This window comes from Pleurodeles waltl, chromosome 10 (assembly GCF_031143425.1).
Source record: "Pleurodeles waltl isolate 20211129_DDA chromosome 10, aPleWal1.hap1.20221129, whole genome shotgun sequence".
Lineage (NCBI taxonomy): Eukaryota > Metazoa > Chordata > Amphibia > Caudata > Salamandridae > Pleurodeles > Pleurodeles waltl.
This window is the reverse complement of record NC_090449.1, coordinates 20,139,792-20,162,380: the sequence shown is the minus strand read 5'-3', so window position 1 is coordinate 20,162,380 and position 22,589 is coordinate 20,139,792. Positions and strand designations below refer to the sequence as shown.

Sequence of the window (22,589 nt, the reverse complement as noted above, 5' to 3'; positions counted from 1 at the left end):
ATTTTGTATGTCAATATTATAGTTTCACCACATTCCTATCTCCGCCTCTGCTACCCTAATCTCCAGTGGATTGTATTTAGTGTGTATGTATGTATTGTCTTGTAATGCAGGTGTATATAGCGCTTACTACACCTGACGAGGTGCTGAAGTGATTTGCAGACAGGTGGCACACAAGTCCAGAGTTGGCTTGCAGTGTCAGGGGCATACCTATGAGCCCCCTGTGCCGTTGTTGCGGCGTCACGTTTTGTGATGTAATGGTGGTGCAAACCTTAAACTCATGTTCACGAGGCCACGCAAAGCCACTCTGCGTGCTTTGAATGGCCTCATAGATATGGCGTAAGGCAAGGCTACGCAAATCACTGCGTTGCCTCACTCTGCACAAGGAAGGTGTTCCATAGGAGTTGTGGTGGGTGTTCCAACGCAACACTCATGGATCTTGACGTGTCTGCAGATTTCCAAGATCTTATAAACCTGGCGATGCACCAAAAGCTTACACCTCTCCCGGAGAGGTGCAACAAAAATAAATAGCTTTATTTCCCCTCATTTTTGTCTCTGTCTCTGTGTGCTGCATTCTGGAGCACAATCCCTCCTGGGATTGTTTTTGTGCAGGAAGGTGTTGCACCTGTGTTGGTGTTATCCACCAATTTGTGCATAGGAAATCTTTAATAAATATGCCCCTTGGAAACCCGAGCTAGTAGCAAATTGTGCCCAATTTGTGATTAGGGATGGGTCATGGAAAGAAGGTCATACTTATTTTAATATATTTATAACGATGTAATATAGAACAGAATCTTCATTCTATATGGAATAGTGCATATTTGTTTAAAAAATGGTTCTTTCTGTGTATTGTTTTACTGTCGCTTTTGTAAACTGATTCAAGGTACAGACAACACTCACAGACTCTCAACGTGGCATGTTGGACAGACACAGGTTAATTTGAGCTGGCGGTTGCTGGTGGGTTCCACCAGCACTCGTTTTTGGAGACCAGTGCCGATTTTAAATCAACAGCCTTTGATCCACAGCAAGAGAGAGAAAAACACAATGGGGGAAAGAAGGAGGAAGAGAAAGATGGAAAAACAGTGACAAAGGAAGAGAGCAGGAATGAAAAAGAATCTGCAAGAGTGAGTTAAAAGGGCAGAGAATGTCTGGTGGAGGAAGACGGAGGCCTGAGGTGGAACCAAGTCTAATCAGCCTTGGTAATTGGCAACCCGACCTTCAGTAGCGCTGGCCTGGGGCTTCTGAGGAAAGCTTTGGGCCCTGCACTTATTGTTTTACAAATTAAGCACTGTAGACAGAACATTGAACTCATATTCAGCACAGATCTATGTTTGAGGGGAGATGTCACTGTTCTCACAACTCTGTACCAGGACACACCTTGCACTACCACACAACAGAATAAGACAGAACTTGTGACCTCCACTTTACACAGCCCATGTACGCAATTAGTTGTATATTACTGCACCCGCTACCATTCACTGCGTCCAACTATATTACACACATGTACTTACACTGGGCACTGGTCATGTGTATCATCACAGATAATGTGTAAGCTGTTCCGTACAGCCCAGTGCTCTCATCCGTCGAACAGCAAGGCCCAGATTTACTAAGATTTGGTGCAACGCAACACAGTAAGACAACTTCCTGACTGCGTCAAATAAAGAGAACAGAAATGCACCATATTTACCAATATATGGCACATTCCTGCTCTCTCTTGCTGCGCTGGCATGCTATGTGCCGTGGGGCCAGGGTGCCTGCGTTACAGGCAGGAGTGTATTAGTGCAAGAAGGGGCACCTTCCTGCATAAAAACAATCCTGGGAGGCAGTTTCCTCTTTCTATGCGTGCTGCAGAATGAACAACGAGGAGAAATAAGAATATTTCTTCTAGTTATGCCTTTTGTTGGTATGGCGTACCATTCTGACACATTCCAGCTTTACTAGTCTTAGTAAATCTAGAAATACCTCGAAGTCCATTGGTGGATGCACGGGAACACCCACGCTCCACCCATAGAACACCTTCCCAATGTAGAGTAACGCAAGACAGAGACTTACACTGCCTTGCAGTACTCCAGATTTACTAAACCATGCTGCGGGAAGCTGCCCTGGTGTGTGGTGAGCACCTAAGGTGTTAGCACCTTATACCAGGTCCAGGGATCCCTTGTTAGTGAAGTGTAGGCAGTGTCCAGAAGCCAGGGCTCTCTAGAGGTAGCTGTGGATGAGCAGCCAAGACTTATCTAGGAGACATGCAAAGCTTATGCAATACCACTGTAGTCACATGGTACTCACACATATGAATAAACACCCAGTGTTACAAAAATAAAGGTGCTTTATTATAGTAACACAAATACTAGAACAATGAATAGGCAATCCCCCATGGAGGTAAGTAAACACACTATTATATACACATTAGCAATCAGTAAAGAACATAGAAAGCAATAAGCATTGGTAAAAGTAATAGTGAGGGCCCTAAGGGAGGGCTGAACCATACACTAACAAAGTGAAATGTGAAAGGCAGTCCCCACCAAAGGAAGTGGATTCAGTAGAGGGGAGCTGGAGGAACTGGGAACCCCAAGAGGTGAATATCATAGTGACCCCCTAGCAACCAGGAGAGCAGAGGTAAGTACCCGGTTTCCCCAAAATCAACAGGAGGACTTAGGAAAAGGATCATGCAAGACCCAATGAAGACTCGAAGAATCCAAAGGGGGATCCTGACAGAAGAGGACCTGCAAAGGAAGGGGACCAAGTCCAGTTTGAGTTGCAGTGTCCGGTTGTGGCAGGAGCCACTACCCACCCTTCTGTGGATGCAGGACAAGGTTGACGGTGGACAAAGAAGGTCAGCAGTGCAGCACCGTAGCTGAAGAAGAGTTCAGGAGTGATGCAAGGGATGTATCACGTTGGTTGTCGTGATGCAGTCGGTTAGTGGTTCTGGAGAACCACCAACAAGCATTGGCAAATGCAAGAGACGGAGAAGACGGTTTGCAAGGCTGAAGAGAACCAGCAAGGTCCAGAAGACTCGACCCAAGGAGGGGGTGATCCTCAGCAGCTGGGAGAGTCACAAGAAGTGGAGGCAGCCCCCACAGGCAACCCACTTGCAACAGACACAGGAGTCGCAGTGAGCCCACTGAGCACACCTGGAGGTGTGTCCCACATTGCTGGAGCAGCAGGCAGGAGACTGTGCTTTGCAGAAAGGAGTGCTGGGGGCCGGGGCTACACAGGGCCTGAAGATCCCTTGGAGGTGGAACAAACAAGCCTTAGTAGCTGTACGAGTCGTGGTGCACAGGCGTACTGTCCTGCAAGGAGAGGCAAGGGCTTACCGTCGCCCAAGTTGGATAGCTGATAGAGAGGTCCAGGAGTACATCTCCACACCCCCACCTGTGATGCAGGATTGACTCAGTTCCGGAGGAGAGCAGATCGATGCAGCCAGTCGTCGTTGCAGTTAGTGCCTGCAGATGCAGGGGAGTGACTCCTTCACTCCAAGGGAGATTCCTTCTTACTTCTTGTGCAGGCTGAAGACTCGTCACCCTCAGACGATGCACAGCCAGGGCAATGTTGTAGATGCTGGAAGGAGCCAGAGAAACAATGTTGCAGAGCGGCGTCATCGCTGTAGTTGCGGATTGTTGGTTCCTGGAGGGTCAGGTTGCAGTCCCAGTGGCCAGAAGATGAAGTAAACGATGCAGAGGAGTCCTGCTGGAATCTTGCATGTCCGATCTGAGGACCCACCCAAGAAGGAGACCCTAAATAACCTAGCAGGGTGACCACCTTTCGGGAGGGACCTGTGACGTCACCTACTTGACCTGATCAGTCAGAAACCTGTCTGAGGGTTGGTAGCAGCGCGGGCTGCCAGGATACCCCAGAATACTAGTAGGAGCAATGCTAAGGAGCCCTCAGAGTGCATAGAATCATACAAGCAATACTAGCAACATATTTGATATCAAACATGCCCAGCATCAGAGTTACCATTATGTAGCTGCATCCAGTACACAGGTAAAATGGCTCCCCAACACTTACAAAGCCCAGTGTAATGGAGCTGGAGTTGGTAGCATCTCTGCTCATGCATGCAGGGGTGCCCTCACACACAGGTACCTGCACCCTGCCCTCTGGGCTCGGCGGGCCTACCATAGGGGTGACTTACAGTGACCTGGTGCAGTGACCTGTAATGAAAGGGTGCATGCACCTTTTCACGCAGGGCGCAATGGCAGGCCTGCAGACAAATTTTGCATGGGCCTCCATGGGTGGCACAACACATGCTGCAGCCCATGGGGAACCCATGGTGCCCTAATGCCTTGGGTACCTAAGTACCAAAGGGCCTTATATGGGGGCACCAGTATGCCAATTGTAGGGTGTGCAAAGTCCTAAGCAACCAAATTTAGAGGGAGAGCAGTCACTAGGGTCCGGGTCAGCAGGATCATAGTGAAAACAGTCAAAGCATACTAACAGCAGGCAAAAAGTGGGGGTAACCATGCCAAAAAGAGGGTATTTCCTACACATGCAAGGTGGATCTATGTGGCTTAGTAATTCTGAGTTAAGGGATTGCGTTTCCTTGCATCGCCAATGCAAGCTCTTAGTAAACCTGGGCCAAAGAACGTTAACCGACAACTCACTGAAGTCGAAATATTCACCTACCCTAGGAAAGGACTGAGCCACATTACAGATAGAGCATCTTCACAAGACTGGTCTGGGATGAAACCCTCAGGAACCGCTTGGAATGTTACCCATGACTGCTGTAATCCAGGGTCTGAGGGTTACACGGTGACATAGGAGCACTAGGGGAATCCAGGGTCTGAGGGTTACACAGTGACATAGCAGCACACATGGTATCCAGGGAGTGAGGGTTTCAAAGTGACATAGCAGCACACGTGGTATCCAGGGTGTGAGGGTTACACAGTGACTTAGAAGCACACATGGTATCCAGGGTGTGAGGGTTACACAGTGACTTAGAAGCACACGTGGTATCCAGGGTGTGAGGGTTACACAGTGACTTAGAAGCACACGTGGTATCCAGGGTGTGAGGGTTACACAGTGACTTAGAAGCACACGTGGTATCCCAGGTGTGAAGGTTACACAGTGACTTAGAAGCATACGTGGTATCCTGGGTGTTAGGGTTACCCAGTGACTTAGAAGCACATGTGGTATCCAGGGTGTGAGTGTTACACAGTGACTTGGAAGCACACATGGTATCCAGGGTGCGAGGGTTACACAGTGACTTAGAAGCACACATGGTATCCAGGTGTGAGGGTTACACAGTGACTTAGAAGCACACATGGTATCCCGGGTGTGAGGGTTACACAGTGACTTAGAAGCACACATGGTATCCCGGGTGTGAGGGTTACACAGTGACTTAGAAGCACACAAGGTAATCCAGGTGTGAGTGTTACACAGTGACTTAGAAGCACACGTGGTATCCAGGGTGTGAGGGTTACACAGTGACTTAGAAGCACATATGGTACCCATGTGTGAGGGTTACACAGTGACATAGAAGCACACGTGGTACCCAGGGTGTGAGGGTGACACAGTGACTTAGAAGCACACATGTTATACAGGTGTGTGGGTTACACAGTGACTTAGAAGCACACATGGTATGCATGGTGCGAGGGTTACCCAGTGACTTAGAAGCACACATGGTATCCAGGGTGTGAGGGTTACACAGTGACTTAGTAGCACAAGTGGTACCCAGGGTGTGAGGGTTACACAGTGACATAGAAGCACACATGGTACCTGTCAACACCAGGACAGTGTGCGCTCTACGGGCAACATAATGCAAAGAAACAAACCTTATGTAATGTAATAAGTCATGCATTGTGTGCTGATATTGCATATTAACTTTTTGCATTGCAGGTATTTATCTTGAAATGTCTTTAATACTGTTTGCAATGTATTGTTAATTTTCAAGCCTTTCCTGCAGCCTGGCTAGGTGTGACTGTATGTGGCAGTGGACGGGGCTTTTTCATCTATTTAAGGAACCCAGCCCAGCTCCACGTGCTCACTATTCAGAGGTCCCGGTGCAGAGCAGCAGCAGTTTCCAGGGCTCCTGTTCCGGAGGCCTACTTGGGCATTTCCAGGCCCTGTCCTCATTACCTTTGTGATCCTCAAGCAGAGCGGTAAGGTGGAGGTTGGGTTAGGCCCCCGACTCAGTTTCCTGAGATTTTTTGAGTTTTGGTTTTTGGATTAAATTGCGTGTGCGATCATTTCCTGGCATTTGAATCTTGATGGTGGAATTGGCAGCAGTGTGCGCGATTCATTCTTGGCCTTTAACCCTTGCAGTTCAGATCGGCAGAGTGCGCAATCATTTCCTGGCATTTGAATCTTGATGGTTGAATCGGCAGCAGTGTGCGCGATTCATTCTTGGCCTTTAACCCTTGCAGTTCAGATCGGCAGAGTGCGCAATCATTTCTTGGACATTTGAATCTTGATGGTGGAATCAGCAGCAGTGTGCGCGATTCATTCTTGGCAATTAATCCTTGCATTTCGGATCAGCAGAGTGCGCAATCATTTCCTGGCATTTGAATCTTGATGGTGGAATCGGCAGCAGTGTGCGCGATTCATTCTTGGCCTTTAACCCTTGCAGTTCAGATCGGCAGAGTGCGCAATCATTTCCTGGCATTTGAATCTTGATGGTTGAATCGGCAGCAGTGTGCGCGATTCATTCTTGGCAATTAATCCTTGCATTTCGGATCGGCAGAGTTGTGTGATCATTTCAGATATTGGAATCTTGATGTACAGTTTTGGCAATAAGATGCATAGTGATTTCTGGGCAATTGAATCCTGAAACTCAAATCAAAACAGAGTGTGACTTTACCATATCATTCATGAGTCTGTCGCAGTTCATGTTTTGGGAATTAATGTGTTCACTGACTCGTCATGCCATAGTTACTATTCCAATAACTAACTTGAGAGAGTTCCATGTTCAGGGCATAAGATGTTATTCTGGAAACGCTTAAATGAAAGTTTGCGTAATCCTTCTTTTACCACCAGGTATCCAGAACTAAAAAGTCATATTATTGAAAAGCTTTTGATCTCTCATGTTATCAAAGTATAGATATTTATTAACAAAGTTCATGAAGATTAATGTGAATAACTTTGCTATTGCGCTCCTAACTCTTGCTTTCACAGGTCTCCTTCCCCGCTGTTTCCAACCTAAATCCCATCTCCCGTTTGGCCATTCTTTAACTCTGTGCTATAACAGCTAGTAGAGTTTGGAGCTGCCAAGAGGTGGACATATTGGGAACAGGCACAAACCCCGAGGATCCAGTCTCGCTGACAGTACCCAGGGTGTGAGGGTGACACAGTAACTTAGAAGCACACGTGGTATCCCGGGTGTGAGGGTTACACAGTGACTTAAAAGCACACGTGGTATCCCAGGTGTGAGGGTTACACAGTGACTTAGAAGCACACGTGGAATCCAGGGTGTGAGGGTTACACAGTGACTTAGAAGCACACATGGTATCTAGGGTGCGAGGGTTACACAGTGACTTAGAAGCACACATGGTATCTAGGGTGCGTGGGTTACACAGTGACTTACAAGCACACATTTATCCACTGTGTGAGGGTAACACAGTGACTTAGAAGCACACATGGTATCCAGGTGTGAGGGTTACACAGTGACTTAGAAGCATATTTGGTATCCAGGGTGTGAGGGTTACAGTGGCTTCACAGCACACATGGTATCCAGGGTGTGAGGGTTACACAGTGAGTTAGATGCACACATGGTATCCAGGGTGTGAGGGTTATACAGTGACTTAGAAGCACACGTCGTATCCAGGTGTGAGGGTTACACAGTGACTTAGAAGCACACATGGTATCCCGGGTGTGAGGGTTACACAGTGACTTAGAAGCACACGTGGTATCCCGGGTGTGAGGGTTATAGTGGCTTCACAGCACACATGGTATCCAGGGTGTGAGGCTTACACCGTGACTTAGAAGCACACATGGTATCCAGGTGTGAGGGTTACACAGTGACATAGAAGCACACGTGATATCCAGGGTGTGAGGGTTACACAGTGCCTTAGCAGCACACGTGGTATCCATAGTGTGAGGGTTACACAGTGACATAGAAGCACACATGGTATCCAGAGTCTGAGGGTTAGAAGCACACGTGGTATCCACAGTGTGAGGGTTACACAGTGACATAGAAGCACACGTGGTATCCAGGTGTGAGGGTTACACAGTAACTTAGAAGCACACATGGTATCCAGGGTGCGAGGGTTTCACAGTGACTTAGAACCACACGTGGTATACAGGTGTGAGGGTTACACAGTGACTTAGAAGCACACATGGTATCCCGGGTGCGAGGGTTACACAGTGACTTTTCAGCACACGTGGTATCCAGGGTGTGAGGGTTACACAGTGACTTAGAAGCACACATGGTATCCAGAGTGCGAGGGTTACACAGTGACTTAGAAGCACACGTGGTATCCCGGTGTGAGGGTTATAGTGGCTTCACAGCACACATGGTATCCAGGGTGTGAGGCTTACACCGTGACTTAGAAGCACACATGGTATCCAGGTGTGAGGGTTACACACTGACATAGAAGCACACGTGATATCCAGGGTATGAGGGTTACACAGTGACTTAGCAGCCCACGTGGTATCCATAGTGTGAGGGTTACACAGTGACATACAAGCACACATGGTATTCAGAGTCTGAGGGTTAGAAGCACACGTGGTATCCACAGTGTGAGGGTTACACAGTGACATAGAAGCACACATGGTATCCAGGTGTGAGGGTTACACAGTAACTTAGAAGCACACATGGTATCCAGGGTGCGAGGGTTTCACAGTGACTTAGAACCACACGTGGTATCCAGGTGTGAGGGTTACACAGTGACTTAGAAGCACACATGGTATCCCGGGTGCGAGGGTTACACAGTGACTTTTCAGCACACGTGGTATCCAGGGTGTGAGGGTTACACAGTGACTTAGAAGCACACATGGTATCCAGGGTGCGAGGGTTTCACAGTGACTTAGAACCACACGTGGTATCCAGGTGTGAGGGTTACACAGTGACTTAGAAGCACACGTGGTATCCCGGGTGCGAGGGTTACACAGCGACTTTTCAGCCCACGTGGTATCCAGGGTGTGAGGGTTACACAGTGACTTAGAAGCACACATGATATCCAGGTGTGAGGGTTACACAGTGACTTAGAAGCACACATGGTATCCAGGTTGCGAGGGTTTCACAGTGACTTAGAACCACACGTGGTATCCAGGGTGTTAGGGTTACACAGTGACTTTTCAGAACACGTGGTATCCAGGGTGCGAGGGTTACACAGTGACTTAGAAGCACACATGGTATCCAGGGTGCAAGGGTTTCCCAGTGACTTAGAACCACACGTGGTATCCAGGGTGTTAGGGTTACACAGTGACTTAGAAGCACACGTGGTATCCATAGTGTGAGGGTTACACAGTGACTTAGAACCACACGTGGTATCCAGGGTGTTAGGGTTACACAGTGACTTAGAAGCACACGTGGTATCCCGGGTGCGAGGGTTACACAGTGACTTTGCAGCACACGTGGTATCCCGGGTGTGAGGGTTACACAGTGACTTAGAAGCACACATGGTATCCAGGGTGTGAGGGTTACACAGTGACTTAGAAGCACACATGGTATCCCGGGTGTGAGGGTTACACAGCGACTTAGAAGCACACATGGTATCCAGGTGTGAGGGTTACACAGCGACTTAGAAGCACACATGGTATCCAGGGTGCGAGGGTTTCACACTGACTTAGAAGCACACATGGTATCCAGGGTGCGAGGGTTTCACAGTGACTTAGAACCACACGTGGTATCCCGGGTGTGAGGGTTACACAGTGACTTAGAAGCACACGTGGTATCCCGGGTGTGAGGGTTACACAGTGACTTAGAAGCACACATGGTATCCCGGGTGTGAGGGTTACACAGTGACTTAGAAGCACACATGGTATCCAGGGTGTGAGGGTGACAGTGACTTAGAACCACACGTGGTATCCAGGTGTGAGGGTTACACAGTGACTTAGAAGCACACGTGGTATCCTGGGTGCGAGGGTTACACAGTGACTTTTCAGCCCACGTGGTATCCAGGGTGTGAGGGTTACACAGTGACTTAGAAGCACACATGATATCCAGTTGTGAGGGTTACACAGTGACTTAGAAGCACACATGGTATCCAGGTTGCGAGGGTTTCACAGTGACTTAGAACCACACGTGGTATCCAGGGTGTTAGGGTTACACAGTGACTTTTCAGAACACGTGGTATCCAGGGTGCGAGGGTTACACAGTGACTTAGAAGCACACATGGTATCCAGGGTGCAAGGGTTTCCCAGTGACTTAGAACCACACGTGGTATCCAGGGTGTTAGGGTTACACAGTGACTGAGAAGCACACGTGGTATCCATAGTGTGAGGGTTACACAGTGACTTAGAACCACACGTGGTATCCAGGGTGTTAGGGTTACACAGTGACTTAGAAGCACACGTGGTATCCCGGGTGCGAGGGTTACACAGTGACTTTGCAGCACACGTGGTATCCCGGGTGTGAGGGTTACACAGTGACTTAGAAGCACACATGGTGTGAGGGTTACACAATGACTTAGAAGCACACATGGTATCCCGGGTGTGAGGGTTACACAGCGACTTAGAAGCACACATGGTATCCAGGTGTGAGGGTTACACAGCGACTTAGAAGCACACATGGTATCCAGGGTGCGAGGGTTTCACACTGACTTAGAAGCACACATGGTATCCAGGGTGCGAGGGTTTCACAGTGACTTAGAAGCACACATGGTATCCAGGGTGTGAGGGTGACAGTGACTTAGAACCACACGTGGTATCCCGGGTGTGAGGGTTACACAGTGACTTAGAAGCACACGTGGTATCCCGGGTGTGAGGGTTACACAGTGACTTAGAAGCACACATGGTATCCAGGGTGTGAGGGTGACAGTGACTTAGAACCACACGTGGTATCCCGGGTGTGAGGGTTACACAGTGACTTAGAAGCACACGTGGTATCCCGGGTGTGAGGGTTACACAGTGACTTAGAAGCACACATGGTATCCAGGGTGTGAGGGTGACAGTGACTTAGAACCACACGTGGTATCCCGGGTGTGAGGGTTACACAGTGACTTAGAAGCACACGTGGTATCCCGGGTGCGAGGGTTACACAGTGACTTTGCAGCACACGTGGTATCCCGGGTGTGAGGGTTACACAGTGACTTAGAAGCACACGTGGTATCCCGGGTGCGAGGGTTACACAGTGACTTTGCAGCACACGTGGTATCCCAGGTGTGAGGGTTACACAGTGACTTAGAAGCACACATGGTATCCAGGGTGTGAGGGTTACACAGTGACTTAGAAGCACACATGGTATCCCGGGTGTGAGGGTTACACAGTGACTTAGAAGCACACATGGTATCCCGGGTGTGAGGGTTACACAGTGACTTTGCAGCACAGGTGGTATCCAGGGTGTGAGGGTGACACAGTGGCTTCGCAGCGCTAGGGTAGTCGGTGCTGGCATTGGTGCCCGGGCTGCACAACCCTTGTACTGCCAGGACACATGCATCCCACGCACACATAGGCGCTAGATCTAGGAGTGCTGGGGGTTCTGCAGCACCCCCAAATTAACCACGCTGGAGTTCAGAAGGTCATTGAGCATTACAATTAGATAACTATAAACTTTGTATTTAACCGGTCACATTTGCTGTGCTTCAGAAACAGGGGTGAAAGGTCAGGCTGGGCTTGTGTTAAATTTCTGCTCATTCTTCTTACACGAGGGGGTGGGGGGGGGGGGGGAGCTTCCCTTTCTGGGGGCAAAGTGAGGGTTTTGTAAAGTGAACTGACAGTCCCGCTGGTGTGAAGGGAAAGGCTGCAGGTGTCATTGTTTCCCAAACACACAATGGCATTTAAAGACACGCACTGTACAAATGTTTCTAAATAACTAAGCAATTAGGAAAGCGCAAACGAAGAGCGTTCTTGTGACTTTGAAGCGCGACGGAAACACAGGTTGTTGGGGGATTAAAAGAAATCGAGTCCCTGGTGGTGCTCAGTTGACAACTACTCGCTGAAACACATCATCCTTAGTGCACCGGTGGCATCACTAGAACGGCACATCGGTGCACTTCGTGGTGATGTGATGGGGAATGTCTGAAAGTGACAGCGGCGGCCACGTGATGCTTCAGTGACACATCCCTGGGTGCGCGCTCCAAGCAGCACCCTTTGCACTCTCTCCGGATTAAGGGGCTCACTTGAGATTTCTCAGAATCCCTAAGAGTTCAGTGAGTTAACCCCCCCCCCGTGCATGATGCTTGTATCTTTCACAGTGCTCCCACCCTGGGCCTGGAATGGTTAAAAGTTCCAGAGGCCTCCTCAGCCGCAGGCAGCCAATCAGCAGCCGCTGTCTCCGCCCCCCCCCCCCCCACCCCACCCCCTCTCCAGGGAGGGCTGCAGCTGAGGTCCAGGAAGTTACAAAGTCAGCAGCTTGCATCCGACCCGAGGCTGCCTGCTCTGCATCTGTGCCTGCAGGGACAGGCCCCCGCTGCCTGCATCCGACCCGAGGCTGCCTGCTCTGCATCTGTGCCTGCAGGGACAGGCCCCCGCTGCCTGCATCCGACCCGAGGCTGCCTGCTCTGCATCTGTGCCTGCAGGTACAGGCCCCCGCTGCCTGCATCCGACCCGAGGCTGCCTGCGCTGCCCCCCTGCACCCAACATCACTGCCTGCTCTCCACCTGTGCCTGCAGGGACAGGCCCCCGCTGCCTGCATCCGACCCGAGGCTGCCTGCGCTGCCCCCCTGCACCCAACATCACTGCCTGCTCTCCACCTGTGCCTGCAGACACAGGCCCCCGCTGCCTGTATCCGACCCGAGGCTGCCTGCTCTGCATCTGTGCCTGCAGACACAGGCCCCCGCTGCCTGCATCCGACCCGAGGCTGCCTGCTCTGCATCTGTGCCTGCAGGTACAGGCCCCCGCTGCCTGCATCCGACCCGAGGCTGCCTGCGCTGCCCCCCTGCACCCAACATCACTGCCTGCTCTCCACCTGTGCCTGCAGGGACAGGCCCCCGCTGCCTGCATCCGACCCGAGGCTGCCTGCGCTGCCCCCCTGCACCCAACATCACTGCCTGCTCTCCACCTGTGCCTGCAGACACAGGCCCCCGCTGCCTGCATCCGACCCGAGGGTGCTTGTGCTGCCCCCTGCACCCAACATCACTGCCTGCTCTCCACCTGTGCCTGTAGACACAGGCCCCCGCTGCCTGTATCCGACCCGAGGCTGCCTGCTCTGCATCTGTGCCTGCAGGTACAGGCCCCCGCTGCCTGCATCCGACCCGAGGGTGCTTGTGCTGCCCCCTGCACCCAACATCACTGCCTGCTCCGCATCTGTGCCTGCAGACAGGCGCCGCTGCCTCCATCCGAGCCGAGGCTGCCTGCTTTCCATCTGTACCTGCAGGTACAGGCCCCCGCTGCCTGTATCCGACCCGAGGCTGCCTGCTCTGCATCTGTGCCTGCAGGGACAGGCCCCCGCTGCCTGCATCCGACCCGAGGCTGCCTGCTCTGCATCTGTGCCTGCAGGTACAGGCCCCCGCTGCCTGCATCCGACCCGAGGCTGCCTGCGCTGCCCCCCTGCACCCAACATCACTGCCTGCTCTCCACCTGTGCCTGCAGACACAGGCCCCCGCTGCCTGCATCCGACCCGAGGCTGCCTGCGCTGCCCCCCTGCACCCAACATCACTGCCTGCTCTCCACCTGTGCCTGCAGGGACAGGCCCCCGCTGCCTGCATCCGACCCGAGGCTGCCTGCGCTGCCCCCCTGCACCCAACATCACTGCCTGCTCTCCACCTGTGCCTGCAGACACAGGCCCCCGCTGCCTGTATCCGACCCGAGGCTGCCTGCTCTGCATCTGTGCCTGCAGACACAGGCCCCCGCTGCCTGCATCCGACCCGAGGCTGCCTGCGCTGCCCCCAACATCACTGCCTGCTCTCCACCTGTGCCTGCAGACACAGGCCCCCGCTGCCTGTATCCGACCCGAGGCTGCCTGCTCTGCATCTGTGCCTGCAGACACAGGCCCCCGCTGCCTGCATCCGACCCGAGGCTGCCTGCTCTGCATCTGTGCCTGCAGGTACAGGCCCCCGCTGCCTGCATCCGACCCGAGGCTGCCTGCGCTGCCCCCCTGCACCCAACATCACTGCCTGCTCTCCACCTGTGCCTGCAGGGACAGGCCCCCGCTGCCTGCATCCGACCCGAGGCTGCCTGCGCTGCCCCCCTGCACCCAACATCACTGCCTGCTCTCCACCTGTGCCTGCAGACACAGGCCCCCGCTGCCTGCATCCGACCCGAGGGTGCTTGTGCTGCCCCCTGCACCCAACATCACTGCCTGCTCTCCACCTGTGCCTGTAGACACAGGCCCCCGCTGCCTGTATCCGACCCGAGGCTGCCTGCTCTGCATCTGTGCCTGCAGGTACAGGCCCCCGCTGCCTGCATCCGACCCGAGGGTGCTTGTGCTGCCCCCTGCACCCAACATCACTGCCTGCTCCGCATCTGTGCCTGCAGACAGGCGCCGCTGCCTCCATCCGAGCCGAGGCTGCCTGCTTTCCATCTGTACCTGCAGGTACAGGCCCCCGCTGCCTGTATCCGACCCGAGGCTGCCTGCTCTGCATCTGTGCCTGCAGGGACAGGCCCCCGCTGCCTGCATCCGACCCGAGGCTGCCTGCTCTGCATCTGTGCCTGCAGGTACAGGCCCCCGCTGCCTGCATCCGACCCGAGGCTGCCTGCGCTGCCCCCCTGCACCCAACATCACTGCCTGCTCTCCACCTGTGCCTGCAGACACAGGCCCCCGCTGCCTGCATCCGACCCGAGGCTGCCTGCGCTGCCCCCCTGCACCCAACATCACTCCCTGCTCTCCACCTGTGCCTGCAGACACAGGCCCCCGCTGCCTGCATCCGACCCGAGGCTGCCTGCGCTGCCCCCCTGCACCCAACATCACTGCCTGCTCTCCACCTGTGCCTGCAGACACAGGCCCCCGCTGCCTGTATCCGACTCGAGGCTGCCTGCGCTGCCCCCCTGCACACAACATTACTGCCTGCTCGGCAGTGTCCCCCGCTGCCGGCATCCGACCCGAGGCTGCCTGCTCTGCATCTGTGCCTGCAGGGACAGGCCCCGCTGCCTGCATCCGACTCGAGGCTGCCTGCGCTGCCCCCTGCACCCATCACTGCCTTCACTCCCCCTGCACCCAACATCACTGCCTGCTCTGCATCTGTGTCTGAAGGTACAGGCCCCCGCTGCCTGCATCCAAACCTGAGGCTGCCTGCGCTGCCCTCTGCACCCATCTCACTGCCTGCTCTGCATCTGTGCCTGCAGGGAGAGGCCCCCTGTTGCCTGTATCCGACTCGAGGCTGCCTGTGCTGCCCCCTGCACACACCATCACTGCCTGCTCTCCATCTGTGGCTGCAGGGACAAGCCTCTGCTGCCTGCATCCGACCCCGGTCTGCCTCCTGCACTCACCATCACTGCCTGCTGTCCATCTGTGTCTGCAGGGACAGGCCCCCGCTGCCTGCACCCGCTGCCTGGTGTTCCATCTGATTGCCTGCTTGCATTCATATCGCTGCATGCTGTTCACCGCCTTCTGAGTTGACTGCTGCGAGCTGTAGTCACACCAGGTACAGCTGCCTACACCTGATCACTGCCTGTGCCAGTCACCGCTGCCTTCTCTTCATCGCTCAGCCCTGATCTTTTCTGCATCATTGCCTGTTCTTTATATCTGCCTACTAGTCAGTTGCTGGCTGCTATACAGTACCTTCTCCTCCATGTTTTTTCACGCTGTTGATTGCTGCTTGCTTTTCACCATCACACGCTCCTCTCCCTGCCTGCACCTGTCATCTCAGCCTACAGCTGTTGTTGCTGCCTGCTGTATGGTGCCTTCATCATAAACTGCTCTTGTCCGTCTGCACCGTTTATCTAGGATTATTACATATGTAATAGCTACTTGCTTTTTTGTGCTACATGTGCTCCTTGGAGCGGCCTGCTTTCACCCCTGACTGCTGTTCTTTGCTGCTTGTGTTTTGCCATTTCTGAATTCATCCGTCCTAACTGCCTGCTCTTCCTTGTTGCCTACATAAGCCACCTCTGAATGCATCAATCCGTATTGCCCACTTTTCTTTGCTGCCTGCATTGTTCATCTTTTAATGCATTAGTTACCTCCCCTTTCTCTTTTTCTTTGCTGGCAGTTGGCATCTCTGAAAGAGTCCCTCCTAACTGCCTGCTCTTCTTTGCTGCCTGCATTGGTGATGCCTAAATGCATCAGTCACAGCTGCCTGCATTTGTGATCTCTGAAGGCATTAGCCCTCACTAATTCCTTTGCCTGCTCTCTTTCACTGCATTCAGTGATGCTCCCTTGAAGCATCCATCTTTGTGCTTGCTCTGCCTTGCTGCCTGCTCTCTTTACTAAACGCAGTCACGTGGCCTAAGCTGAGCAGATTGTTGAGATCCAATTGAACAATCCTACCTCTGATTATTTGCAGCAAAAAGTGGACAAAAAGAACCTCGAAGTCCACCAACAAAACCAGTTGAAAATGGCCACCCAGGTGGCCTCAAGGAAAGCTTTGCTTCATGTGGCCGTCACCAGCTGTTTTTGCATTGCCATCGTCAGCACTGGGCTGTTCGACAACGTTGCCACTGAGCTCGGCTACGCTCACTATGCCGAGAGACCGGTGCCTGGCCTCCCAGCCCTCATCGCCATGCCCTTCAACTGTCTCATCAACCTTGCCTACATGGTCATGGGAGTCTACTGGCTGTGCCATGACGATGTTGCTCAACGCCAAGGCCAAGCCAGCCTCTACATCAAGAACGTCTTCGCCTCCATGGCCATCGTTTACGGGCCGGTGCAGTGGTTCAGGCTCTGGTCGATGACCCACAGCTCAGCAGTTGTGGACCAGTGGTTCACTTTGCCCATTTTCGCATGGGTGCCGGTCTGGTGCCATTCGATTCTACATGGCTGGAGCCTGGAAATGGCCATCACCATTGAAGGGCTCTCACTCACCAGTTATGGCATGGCTTTGGCGCACAGTCAGGGTTTTGAGCTTGCTCTTGGTTGCCACATCCTGGCCGCGGCTTGGGGAGGTCTTCAGGTGCAGCAGAAGCACGGGGACTCCACGTCCCGGACCTACATGGGCCTGGCCTTGGTCTCCTGCTTTGGCTTTGTTGTCTTCAAGCTGCTTGACCACTACTTGGCCCACTGGATCTTTTTCCAAAGGCTGACGGGGCACTTCTGGTCCAAAGTCTGCGACGTACTCCAGTACCACTATTCTCTGCGGTTTCTGACATATGTGGATAGCCGTCCAAGGCAAGCTATAAAAAATAAGACCCGCTAATTGAGGTGCAGTGCCGATTGGGGAATTGGACCAGACGAAAGGCGGTGGAAGCAGGCGGGGCTGCAGTCATTCACATGTCCTGTCCAAATTGCCATGAGGACAATGGTAGTAAATATTTTCACCTTCAAACCTCGATGAATGGAAATGGGTTTTTGGAAAATTCTCATTTTGAAAATGGGAGGACTATTCAATGAGGAGTACGACTGAACATTTTTATATAAAAAAAGCAAATTAAAGGTTGACAATGAAACATGCCTTTGCGTCTGAGACTTTTAGAATTTTTGATGTCAACCGTGCAGGAACGTAAACAAATTAAAAATAAAGTGTTCATGCAGCTTTTACACTTGTGATTATAATCTTGTCTGTCAAGAAAGAGCTGAGGTGGACTTGGGCCCTGAGAGCAAGGAGTGCTCTGGAAATGCGGGTTACGTGACAATATCTCCCCGAGAGCTCCCTTCCTTCCTAGGCTTTAACAAGCAGTGGCAAAGCCAATCTTTTCTTCTCAAATGGTTTCTGTAAACAATAATCACAAAAAGAATCCAAATATGTACGCCCATGCGTACACACACATCGGTGGTCATCTTGGAAAGATTCTTATATTGAAGATTTACAATAACCATTGGGAGATGGCTGCCCACACCTTCGCATACATGCATGGGCAGCCATCTTTGAATGGGTGAAAATATGACAACATTTTGTTTTTTTTAAAGACGGTCTGCTGAATTTTGGAACAGGCAGACACCAGCTCATGAGGGGAATGTAATCCTACAAGTTCCAGAAGGCAAAGTGTTCTTGGCTAGGACTGGGTACAGCTTGTTGCACGTGGCAGCTGTGCACGAGAGGTTTGGTTACTTGTCCTACTTCTATGACGGGGAAATAACTACAAATGCCACAATACCAAGCAGAAACCAGGCTCACGCGAGGCAACTCTTTGCTGACCTGGGACTTGTTTTCATTTGAGAATGAGGTGTTACAGCTGCACTGAGATGATAAGAGACATTCTTTGCGCCTTGTAAAACTCTCACCTCATACGTGTTTGCCACCTGTCTGGACATAGCTCTATGCTCTCCCCAGTCTACACACCAGCCATGCCATAGAAGGTAACCCTACAGGCTATGGCCAGCCACCTTTAATTGTAATCCATGTCTTAACAACGCACCAGTCGAGTCCAGTGCTTACTTTGTGCTGGTGTTTGCCGGTGCTCAGCCATTGCACTTATCTTTAAACATCGACACATATTTAAGAGTATCTTCCACATGATAGCGCTGTGTGTGTGTATTTTTAAGCAAAATTAATTAGCGGGGCATTTAAATATTTAACATATCTTAAAAAATGATACATCTTGGACTTAAAATTGCAGTTTAAGATGGCATATGGGTTGTGCCAACTGCAGTGAACCTATGTAAAGTACACTGGGCCCTGGCAGTTATTTTTTTAATTAAGCATTAACTTACTTAAATTAACTTCATTATTGTCCACCCTCAAGCATGACTCACCGGTAAACAACATGAAACACAACAAAAAATATCAGAAGATCACTCTGGATCCAGCCAGGGAGAATCCCAGAACCGTAAAGTGCGCCCACATCCCAGAAGCATGCAAGACCTTACAAATGATGAGAATGTGATCTACAGATGACCTGACAGGATTCAACAATCCACTGCAGAGAACTCAGATCATAAACTGAAAGAAAAGCATCTTCTCTATTTTACAAGTAAGAATCAGAACCATCACACACTCATCTCTGCAGGGTGCATGTCATTTCTCCAGCTTCCTTTTCGATAGCTCAGTGGGACAGCTTCCTGCTCCTGGGGTCTGCGTTCAACATGCAGATCTCACCTTATGATTCCAGCAGGCTCCTTTGGTCTTTCATCCTTCAGAGGCCGATGAGCCGAGTCTCGGGTTTGCTTTACAGAAATGCCAGCTTTAGACTGTGTTTTAAAAGTGTGAATGCTATACAGAGACTACAGCCCATATTTATCATTCTTTCATGCAATGCAACACAACTTGCTGCACTGTGTGACAGAGACAGAAGAAAGGCAATGGTTCCCTTTGAGAGAGTTTTTCAGCCTTAACCTCCTAGGAAAAGTGTTGTGATTTTGAAACAATAAAATGTAATTATACAGTTAATTGTATTTACTATATAAACTTATTTTCAACATTATCACATTACAGGTACATCAAAAACGACACAGTGAAGGCGAATGGTGACGTGAAAGGTTGTGCATTGGTGCTGTACATAAAATACATATAAACATATGTATCCCTGTTATTAAGGTCTGATAAAGTTATGGATTCTCAAAATGAGTACAATGTGTACATGTGATAAATCATGTTAGTCCTATACTTAATTTGTCAAAGTTTCAACCCTGTAGAAAGTGATTCATTTATGGTCATTATCAGGACAAAATTTATAGGAGCAATCAGTATGACAGGAAAATAACTGTATTTTATTAGAAAATAGGTCTGACATTAACCCCTTCGCTGCCAGGCCTTTTCCTCTCCTGTGCTGAGCCTTTTTTGGGCTATTTGGGGCAGTTTGCGCTTAGGCCCCCATAACATTTTCTCCACATAAGCTACCCATGCCAAATTTGCTTCCTTTTTTTCCAACATCCTAGGGATTCTAGAGGTACCCAGACTTTGTGGGTTCCCCTGAAGGAGACCAAGAAATTAGCCAGAATACAGCAAAAATGTCGTTTTTCTTAAAAAAAAAAAAAAAAAATGGGAAAAAAGGGCTGCAGAAGAAGGCTAGTGTTTTTTTTCCCTGAAAATGGCACCAACAAAGGGTTTGCGGTTGTAAACTCACCATCTTCCCAGCTTTCAGGAACAGGCCGACTTGAATTAGAAAAGCCAATTTTTCAACACAATTTTGACATTTTACTGGGACATACTCCATTTTTTACTATTTTTTGTGATTTCAGCCTCCTTCCAGTTAGTGACGGAAATATGTGAGAAACCAATGCAGGATCCGGGAAAGCTAAACATTTCTGACAAGTAGACAAAATTCTGAAATCTGCATGGGGTCATTTGTGTAGATCCTACAAGTGTTTCCTACAGAAAATACCACCGCTAAAATAAAAGAATATTGAAATTGAGGTGAAAAAAACAGCCATTTTTCTCCACGTTTTACTCTAACTTTTTCCTGCGATGTCAAATATTTGAAAGCAATATCCCGTTACGTCTGCTGGACTCTTCTGGTTGCGGGGATATATAGGGCTTGTAGGTTCATCAAGAACCCTAGGTACCCAGTGCCAATAAATGAGCTGCACCTTGCAATGGGTTTTCATTCAATACCGGGTATACAGCAATTCATTTGCTGAAATATAAAAAGTGAAAAATAGGTATCAAGAAAATCTTTGTATTTCCAAAATAGCCACAAGATAAGGTGTTGAGAAGCAGTGGTTATTTGCACATCTCTGAATTCTTGGGTGCCCATACTAGCATGTGAATTACAGGGCATTTCTCAAATAGATGTCTTTACACACTGTCTTACATTTAGAAGGAAAAAATGTGGAGAAAGACAAGGGGCAATAACACTTGTTTTACTATTCTGTGTTCCTCCAAGTCTTCCGATAAAAATGGTACCTCACTTGCGTGGGTAGGCCTAATGATCGCGACAGAAAACACAAAATGGACACATCACATTTTCACAAAGAAAACAGAGCTGTATTTTATAAAAGTGCCTAGCTGTGGATTTTGGCCTCTAGCCCAGCCGGCACCAGGGGAAACCTAGCAAACCTGCACATTTTTGAAAACTAGACACCTAGGGGAATCCAAGATGGGGTGACTTGTGGGGCTCTGACCAGGTTCTGTTACCCAGAATCCTTTGCAAACCTCAAAATGCGGCCAAAAAAAACACTTTTTCCTCTCATTTCGGTGACAGAAAGTTCTGGAATCTGAGAGGAGCCACAAATTTCCTTGCACCCAGCGTTCCCCCAAGTCTCCCGATAAAAATGGTACCTCACTTGTGTGGGTAGGCCTAGCGCCAGTGACAGGAAATGTCCCAAAACACAACATGGACACATCACATTTTCACAAAGAAAACAGACCTGTTTTTTTTTTAACAAAGTGCCTAGCTTTGGATTTTGGCCTCTAGCTCAGCCGGCACCTGGGGAAACCTAGCAAACATGCGCATTTTTGAAAACTAGACACCTAGGGGAATCCAAGATGGGGTGACTTGTGGGGCTCTGACCAGGTTCTGTTACCCAGAATCCTTTGCAAACCTCAAAATTTGGCCAAATAAACACCTTTTCCTCTCATTTCTGTGACAGAAAGTTCTGGAATCTGAGAAGAGCCACAAATTTCCTTCCACCCAGCGTCCCCCTAAGTCTCCTGATAAAAATGATACCTCACTTGTGGGGGTGGCCCAGGTACCTGCAACAGAAAAATGCCAACGACCAGTAGAGATTGAAGGGATAGCACAGTGAGTTGATAAGCACATATTTTTCTTTTATACATCTTTTAGGCTGACTCTGCTTTGGGGACCCACGCAAGTGAGGTATCATTCTACTTGGGAGACTGAGGGGAACGCTGGGTGGTAGGAGATTTGTGCCGCAGCGGTGATCCTACAAAGAAAAGTGAGGAAAATATGAATTTGTAAGCAAATTTTGAGGTTTGCCGATGAGTCTGGGTAAGAAAATGTTGGGAGATCCAGGCAAGCCACACCTCCTTGGACTCCTTGGGGTGTCTATTTTGAAAAACATGTCTGGGTTTGGTAGGGTTCCCTAGATGAAGGCCTCACCCGGGACCAACAACATAGGTGCCCCCCCCATCTCCCCAAAACATAGGTAGAATAGATCATTTTGGTGTGTCCACATACTTATGTGATGTTCCAAACACTAAAATTGTGAAGAAACGCACTTAGGGTATGTTAAAAAGACCCCTCACCCACCAACCAAGTTGGTGGCATGCTTCATCATCGGGGTCCCACCCGAGACACCTAGCGTGTCACAGGTGTGCTGCGACGCCTCATTACAGCAGAGCAGGTTTTGTCATTGTTACCACACATACTGGTTGGATTTGGCACGAGGATGAGTGATGGTTCAGTGGATCAAATTTTATTAGCAAGAGATTTCACAAAAATGAAATGCACTGTTAATAAATGAAAGGCCAAAAAACTGAACCAATGACTCGCAGCTTGTGAGCTGTAAAGTCACGACAAGGCACCAACCTCTTTACAGTCCATTCACACACCTTTCATACATGACATGAACAAGACCATTCAGCAAGCCAGCCACGGGCCCAGCACATTACAACACTCGCATC

The 22,589-nt window shown here is 50.3% G+C and overlaps 1 protein-coding gene across 2 annotated transcripts; it reads left to right on the top strand.

The window, feature by feature from the left end:
• The first annotated feature begins 14,584 nt into the window (after nucleotides 1-14,584).
• On the top strand, nucleotides 14,585-19,454 carry TMEM187 (transmembrane protein 187). 2 transcript variants are annotated; one of them, XM_069209463.1, is made up of 2 exons: nucleotides 14,585-14,688; nucleotides 16,476-19,454. In XM_069209463.1, exon 2 carries the CDS (start codon nucleotides 16,527-16,529, stop codon nucleotides 17,322-17,324), a length of 798 nt encoding a protein of 265 aa, XP_069065564.1. In that variant the 5' UTR covers nucleotides 14,585-14,688; nucleotides 16,476-16,526; the 3' UTR covers nucleotides 17,325-19,454. The 2 variants fall into 2 exon arrangements, with proteins under 2 accessions (XP_069065564.1, XP_069065565.1); XM_069209464.1 differs by lacking the exon at nucleotides 14,585-14,688 and adding an exon at nucleotides 14,696-15,614.
• Nucleotides 19,455-22,589: the final 3,135 nt, after the last annotated feature.